Below are 8,044 nucleotides of genomic sequence, written 5' to 3'. Positions count from 1 at the left end.
TGATATGTCTATGGGAGTACAGTGCAGTACATGCGGACATGTCTATGGGAGTACAGTGCAGTACATGCAGATATGTCTATGGCAGCACAGTGCAGTTCATGCGGATATGTCTATGGGAGTACAGTGCAGCACAGAAATGTTTTCACAGTGATTTGTTTTACATTATTTACTGCGGATCATTTCTTACCTATATTATATATATATACACACATACATTTTATATATACATACCAGTAATACCTATACATATATGCCAAAAGGTGCATTTCATTCTCAGCAATGTTACATGTGGAGTAGCTCAGGGTTATGTGTTTGCTGAGCCCCGTTGCATTGTAATCTGAATATAATAATAAAAATGTATAAGGATTAGACGCTGTATGTAAGACGCACATGGTAGGGGGATAGGACAGAAATGAACACTAATAATAATAACAGGGCCACAGGCGTTAGTTGTGCGCTGGACCCTGCACGGGGTATATCACAGACCCTGACGTACACAATGGCCCCCCCCCCGGTAACCCCTCTGCCCAGATCTCAGCGCTCTGTTCCGTGGCCAAGGATCTGCCACCCACAATCAGGATTCAGGAATGAGACGTGAGGCAACTTCCGCTGTTTGTCCGGCTAAATATAGCCCAACATGCCGATGAAACCACGTAATAACAAGTTCAATTCATCCGGATACAGGGAAGCGGCAAATTGGGAACGTCCGCTGGAATTTCTGGAATCAGACCAAATTCGCTGCAGATGGAAAAGAAAATAAGCAGCTGCATTAACCGTTCAGGGGCCACACAGCTCCCCCCCCTCCCTCCGCCCCCTGGCATAAATATACCATGCCCACCGCTTCTCCAGCACCCGGGCATGAACGAGGCAACGCTTAACCCCGTCACTGCTGGCTGCCTGAAGCTCAGCTCGGCAAAGCATGCAGTGCCCAGGGACAAGTCCCAGGCTGCAGCAGCTTACCCCAGCGTCTGAGGACAGACAGGCAACCTAGCTCCTCCCAGGGATGAGCCCTAAGTCAGGCCCACACCTCCTGCATTGGTGGATTTACATGGCTCGGCCCAGTTTTCCTGGAAAGTTCTTGGAAATGTATGAGCTTATGAGTTGTGATCTTAGAGCAGAGGCAGCAGCGGCCACACACCCTACACAACTATATATAGACCCGGCAGCAGCACAACACACTGCCTGCTGCACAGAGAAGGATACAGGGAGTCACACAGGAGACCTGACCAGAGCCCCCTCTCCAGCACCTGACACTTGGGAGCTGTCTCTCGGAGAGACCCATGCCTTTTCGCTCCTCCTGGACGGATATGATCCTGTGTGTGAGAGGGTAAGAGACTTATTAGTGAGTAGGGGGCAATATGGGAACGCTGTCAAGATTTCGCTTATTGGGGTATTTCGGGAACAATGTACATCGTGTTTCCCTGGGATGTCTGTGGAACACATGAATAATCCACGATGAACCGATACATATTCATGTATTGTGTTTACGTGTATCAGAGTGCATATAGGGGCTTTCAGCGTGTAATTTCCTCCGTCGCCAGCTGTTTATATGACCTGTTGTTTCTTTCGCCTGCTCCTACACCTGTAAGTAACCTGCCCCCCTCTATGTGTTCAGTCCACAGAGCCTTCTGGCAGAGCAGCGGGTTTGTAGACCGTCTTCCTGCGTGGGGGTCCCCGGGTTTGCAGCCGCGCAGGTCATGCATCCCTTGGACCCTCCAGCCTGTCCGACGCCTAACTCGCCGGAGGGGCCTGCAAGGACTGCGAACCCCCAGGTGCCTCCCCCTCCTCCTGCCCAGAACAAAGTCCGGGACCCAGAGGAAGATCTTTTATGTATCGCTAAGACGTTCTGCTATCTGCGGGAATCTGGTAAGACCCCATAAGACTGCAGCTCTCGTGTTCTATCATCTGCCGGACAGGATGCACCTACATAATGTCGCTGACACTCTGCAAAGGACATTTCTCCAAAGTTGCTTTTTTCTCAGTAGGAAATGCGCCGAGTTCTGTTCTAGGAATCAGCTTCATGTAATTACAAGTATCAGGAAGGAATATCTACATTCTATGTAACTGGGACACCAGGGAGGACAGGACGTCAGACCGACAATAGGAGCTTATCTCAAGAGACCACGTGTACAGCCACTAGATCTGCACTTATAATGAAAGGGGCTGCCATTAGTATGGCTACGTACAAACCGGTGTCAAAATTATACGTTTAACTTGCGTTGTTATTTTGACCGCTTCTTACGTTTCATCACATGACCTGCGTCACCGCAGTGGAAAAACTTGCGTTCATCGCAGCCCTGGCGAAAACACCTCTAATGCATTGAGGGGTCTATTTACTAAGCAGTATTAGGAGACAGTGAAAAGTGATAAGGTGCCAGCCAATCAGCTCCTAACTGTCATTTTTCAAACACAGCCTGTGAGATGGCAGTTAGGAGCTGATTGGCTGGCACCTTATCACTTTTCACTCTGGCTCCTAACACTGCTTAGTAAATAGACTCCTGTATGTGTTGTTACACTCACAGATGCACAAAAATCTCCTGTAATCCGGGAAAAGTCCCTCCGTCTCCCCTCGCTGTTATACAGGGTATGGGGTCTCCTCCTCAGGGTATGGGGTCTCTCCTCGATAGCTCCTGACATCAATTCAAGGGGTTCAACTTCAATCGTATAAATACAAATAAAAGTTCTTAGTAAAGAATAAAACACACAATGAGCCAGGACGGGAGCGTTCACACTTATAGGGGGTGGGCCAGCATTAGACGACACTGAATATGTTTACACACTTGTGGCTGTATTTACTAAAGGTCGATTTTAATCGATGAACATTGATGTGTTTGTGGGGCTAAATCACACATTTACGAACATATTTTTTTTTTTAACGTAATAGTAAATATGTGATTTAGCCCCAGAAGCACAACATCGATTTGGATTGATTTTCAATCGATTAAAATCGACCTTTAGTAAATATACCCTTTGGTAACTTGTTTACCATGACATGAGAAAAACCAGTAACAAAGTGTAATGTAGAGATGGATAAAGGTCCATTAATGTTACTCGTCTAAGACGCAGACATGTAGCATGTTGTTTTCTATACACATGAATTAAGGATGACAGGTTTAAAGTGCGTAATATGCTGTTGAAAGGTTACACAGCTGCATTACCTGAGACGAGCAGGGCCTGCCGTCCTTCATCTGCAGTTGGCAGGTTGATGCTCGTACACTGAAGTTTTCAGTCTGTTGTTCTCATCTTTAAGAGACTGAGAGTAATTATTTCATATACAGGTTGAGTCTCCCATATCCAAATATTCCGAAATACGGAATATTCCGAAATACGGAATATTTTCAGCATGACTGAGATAATGAAACCTTTGATTTTTGATGGTTTAATGTACATAAACTTTGTCTAAGGCACAAATTATTAAAAATATTGTATAAAATAACCTTCAGGCTGTGTGTATAAGGTGTATATAACACATAAATGCATTCTGTGTGTATATTTGTGTCCCATTTCCAAGACATTTCATTATAATATGCAATTATTCCAAAATACGGAATATTCCGATATCCAAAATACCCCTGGTCCCAAGCATTTTGGATATGGGAGACTCAACCTGTATTAGTTTCCATTAAGCATAGCAGTAATGATGTTCACATATTTCCTGTATATCTATAAAGGGCCACATTCACAAAAATACAGAAAAACATTTGTTTTTTAAGTGAAAATATTTATTTAACTCTGTTGCGTCCAAAGTAATTTTTCAGACCAAGATGACGAAAGCGGTTATATATCTATATTTAACCCCACACCTAGTGGGACGCACTGTTATATTAATAATATGTGTAAAATGTGTACGTTATAGAGCTGAGAGTGACCACAGTCACAGAACGTGTTTGCAGTCATTTTCTTTCTGTGGTAAATTAAAGCCGTTTTTTTGGCGCTAGATCTTTCTGTACGTGCGTTCATCAGCAGATTAACCCCTTGTATGCCGGATTATGACGGGTTTGTTTCCTGCAGCTGTAGATTCTGTTATAAGACAAAGTTACAGAACAGTTTTGTGTTTTATATTTTTTTGTCAGTGTTCCTAAATGTCCCATTATTTTCCTTCCCATCAGGTTGGTACTGGGGCTCTATAACAGCCACTGAAGCCAAACAGAAACTCCAGAAGATGCCCGAAGGGTTTTTCCTGGTGCGAGACAGTAGCCACCCCAGTTACCTCTTCACTCTATCCGTCCGGACTAACAGAGGCCCCACAAATGTGCGCATCGAGTATTCAGACAGTCTTTTCCGACTGGACTCTAACTGGGTGTCCAAGCCACGTATACTGTCCTTCCCAGACGTCGTCAGCCTGGTACAGTACTACGTGTCGTCCTGCAATGCAGACAGCTGGAAGGAGCCTGCCAACCTGTCGCCACCCGCACCACCCTCCATTAAAGAACCAGCAGCCGTGCACCTAAAGCTTCTACAGCCGCTGCACCGAAGCGGAGAGGGCCCAAGTCTGCAGCACCAGTGCAGGCTGCAGATAAATCGGAGTGTCGCACCGGACTCTGATATGACGGGACTACCACTGCCCCGGAGGATGATAGAGTACCTACAAAGGTACCCGTTTAAGCTCTGATTGTTACAGAGTAGGACTAACTATCTTCCACACTTACTTCCCTCATGGGGTGCACCAAGTCCAACCGTGTATATACTCACCGTATTTATTATAATTCCAACACCCAATTTTTATTTCTAGGGTTTTATACTCACCCAAATAATAATATCTCTCCTAACGACTGGACGCCTCCAGGCAGGAATAGATGCGACTGTCCCTGTGCTCGGATTCTCACTACGATCGCGATGGGCGTCCGGCGACGCGTCCGATTATGCTGTAACAGTGGCTCATTATCCAAGGGATCAGACTGCGCATTTCACAGGCAATTGGATTTTGACTCAAAGAGAAATGAGAAAGTAAAGCAGAATGAGGGCATTGTCCAAACAACTGGTGCCCGGCACAGTCGCTGGCTGATTGCCTTTCGGGACGCCTGTGGCGAGAACAACACTAACTTTCTACGTCAGTACGACCAGGTTGCTACAGGGATCGCCGCACTTTAGTATTTATATATGCTATCATGATATTGGGGTAGGCCTTCTGCCAGGCTGCTGGATGCCAATAAATAGGATTTTATATTAATCTGGTTGTCATGTTGTCATTCTTCCATTGGGGTCTCTCCCGTCACTAGTGCACTACGGCTGCCCCCTACCCAATATACATAGTGACTTATAGCAGAGGCTGTACCTCTAGGTCGAGTGTAATGCTATCGCCATAAAGACTAAGGGTTATATTTACTACAAGTGGAGATGTTGTTCATAGCAACCAATCAGATTCTACTTAACATTTATCTAGCACCTTCTAGAAGATGATAGCTAGAATCTGATTGGTTGCTATGGGCAATATCTACACTTCTAAAAACCTGTATTTTTGTAAATATACCCCTAATACCTCATATATTCTGCATCAGATCTAGGCCCTGATTTGTGTCAAGTTTTTAAAATCAACGATTTTCCTGTAATTTTCCTGGTCAAATCCCTTAAAGATAAAACACGCTCAGTAAAATCGCCTTTACCAGCAGAGCCTCACACAATTCAGCCTATCACGTCATGTTTCCGGAAACGGTCTAACATTTATCCCACATAAATTCACATGTTGTCACTGTAACTCGGGTTATGGGACGGAGTCTAAATTCAGCTGGAAAGTTGGAGTGAATGTTACAATGCGGCATCAGGTCCACATGAGACATCCCCCTCTATCTGCTCTGTGCTGTCTCCTGGTTCTCTCCTGGACAATTAATGGTATATTAGGTGCGGTCATTATTAGCCGGCTGAGCATTATGGGAAATGTGGCAGTACAGAAATCTCTACAGTCCCACCCTGAGCCGTCTTTAATGAGATATTAACACAGAACAGATGTACTAAGCTCTGGAAAGTGATACATTGGAGAGTGATAAACTACCAACCAATCAACTCCTGTCATTTTTCAAACACAGCCTGTAAAATGAGTTAGGAGCTGATTGGTTGGTAGTTTATCACTTTCCAGAGCTTAGTACATCTCCCCCCTTTAAATGTAAGCTCTGTGCCCAGTCCCCACATCTTCTCAGGGCGCTCTACTACCTTTTCCTGATAGCGGATTACTATTTATAAGCAATGTACTATTGTAGACGGAATTCTCCCAGCAACCACTCTCTGTCCCACTGAGCTTACAATCCATGTGCAACGTCTGATACTTTGGTGGATTATAAATAATGGGTAATAAGCAGACAGCACTTACACGTCAGGCTTAGGCTTATTGATTTTGCACTTGGTGCTCTTACCCACTGAGCATTCCTTTCGAAGAGAGGTGTTTTACACTCCATTTTGCCCACCATTCCCCCTGATGTAGGGATAATTCCTCCCCTTCAGGTAACCCGGATTATTCCTGGCACCTTACAATAAAGCCATATTATTGTCCACACACCGCCCCGGGCAGGATTACGCTGCACAGAGACATTAGTACATTGCTAACCTCTAGCCCCCTCCCCACCCTCCCCCTCCCTCCCCCCTCCCCTCCCCCCCCCCCCGGCCGGTTACCAGGAAACTCTCGGCACCGGCTTTCTCAGAAGAGGGAGAAGGAGAAGCGGGTGTGAGCGTGACGGGCGCATCTCAGCGGCTGGGCCGCAGCTTGTCTGATGCACATTATTATCAGCGGCTCAGCCCGGTGCCCGGTGCCCGGTGCCCGGGACGGATGTGCTGCTATGAGCAGCGCTACTGGCTTTCCTGGCGCTTCACTCTTATGTTCAGGCGGCAGTTTTATATTTTTAAAGATACAGAAAAGGTGAACAAACATGTTTTAAAGATTGTGTGTATACAGTATATATATATATGTGTGTGTGTATACAGTATATATATATATGTGTGTGTGTATACAGTATATATATATATGTGTGTGTGTATACAGTATATATGTGTGTGTGTATACAGTATATATATATATGTGTGTGTGTATACAGTATATATATGTGTGTGTGTATACAGTATATATGTGTGTGTGTATACAGTATATATATATATGTGTGTGTGTGTACAGTATATATATGTGTGTGTGTATACAGTGTATATATATATATGTGTGTGTGTATACAGTGTATATATATATGTGTGTGTGTGTATACAGTGTATATATGTGTGTGTGTATACAGTATATATGTGTGTGTGTATACAGTATATATATATATGTGTGTGTGTATACAGTATATATATGTGTGTGTGTGTATACAGTGTATATATATATGTGTGTGTGTGTATACAGTGTATATATGTGTGTGTGTATACAGTATATATGTGTGTGTGTATACAGTATATATGTGTGTGTGTGTGTATACAGTATATATGTGTGTGTGTGTGTGTGTATACAGTATATATGTGTGTGTGTGTATACAGTATATATGTGTGTGTGTATATACAGTATATATATGTGTGTGTGTATACAGTATATATGTGTGTGTGTGTGTATACAGTATATATATGTGTGTGTGTGTATACAGTATATATGTGTGTGTGTGTGTATACAGTATATATATGTGTGTGTGTGTATACAGTATATATGTGTGTGTGTGTGTATACAGTATATATGTGTGTGTGTGTATACAGTATATATGTGTGTGTGTGTGTATACAGTATATATGTGTGTGTGTGTGTATACAGTATATATATGTGTGTGTGTGTGTATACAGTATATATGTGTGTGTGTGTGTGTATACAGTATATATGTGTGTGTGTATACAGTATATATGTGTGTGTGTGTATACAGTATATATGTGTGTGTGTGTGTGTGTATACAGTATATATATGTGTGTGTGTGTATACAGTATATATGTGTGTGTATACAGTATATATATGTGTGTGTGTGTATACAGTATATATGTGTGTGTGTGTGTATACAGTATATATATGTGTGTGTGTGTATACAGTATATATGTGTGTGTGTGTGTATACAGTATATATGTGTGTGTGTGTGTATACAGTATATATA

At 43.4% G+C, this 8,044-nt stretch overlaps 1 protein-coding gene across 1 annotated transcript; it reads left to right on the top strand.

The window, feature by feature from the left end:
- Positions 1-885: 885 nt before the first annotated feature.
- Positions 886-5,170, top strand: CISH (cytokine inducible SH2 containing protein). Its single transcript, XM_088461427.1, has 3 exons — positions 886-1,327; positions 1,616-1,866; positions 4,110-5,170. The coding sequence occupies exons 1-3, from the start codon at positions 1,281-1,283 to the stop codon at positions 4,610-4,612; spliced, it is 801 nt and encodes a 266-aa protein (XP_088317553.1). The 5' UTR covers positions 886-1,280; the 3' UTR covers positions 4,613-5,170.
- Positions 5,171-8,044: the final 2,874 nt, after the last annotated feature.

The sequence above is a fragment of the Taudactylus pleione genome, unplaced genomic scaffold (genome assembly GCF_031769625.1).
Source record: "Taudactylus pleione unplaced genomic scaffold, aTauple2 ptg001046l, whole genome shotgun sequence".
Taxonomy (NCBI): domain Eukaryota; kingdom Metazoa; phylum Chordata; class Amphibia; order Anura; family Myobatrachidae; genus Taudactylus; species Taudactylus pleione.
The sequence above is the reverse complement of the archived record's forward strand: the minus strand, read 5'-3'. Positions and strand labels throughout refer to the sequence as shown.

Coding starts and splice junctions, on each gene's coding strand:
- CISH (XM_088461427.1), top strand. CDS start 1,281: ATGCCTTTTCGCTCCTCCTGGACGGATATGATCCTGTGTGTGAGAGG. Junction 1,328..1,615: donor ATGATCCTGTGTGTGAGAGG/GTAAGAGACTTA, acceptor CTATGTGTTCAG/TCCACAGAGCCTTCTGGCAG. Junction 1,867..4,109: donor CTGCTATCTGCGGGAATCTG/GTAAGACCCCAT, acceptor CCTTCCCATCAG/GTTGGTACTGGGGCTCTATA.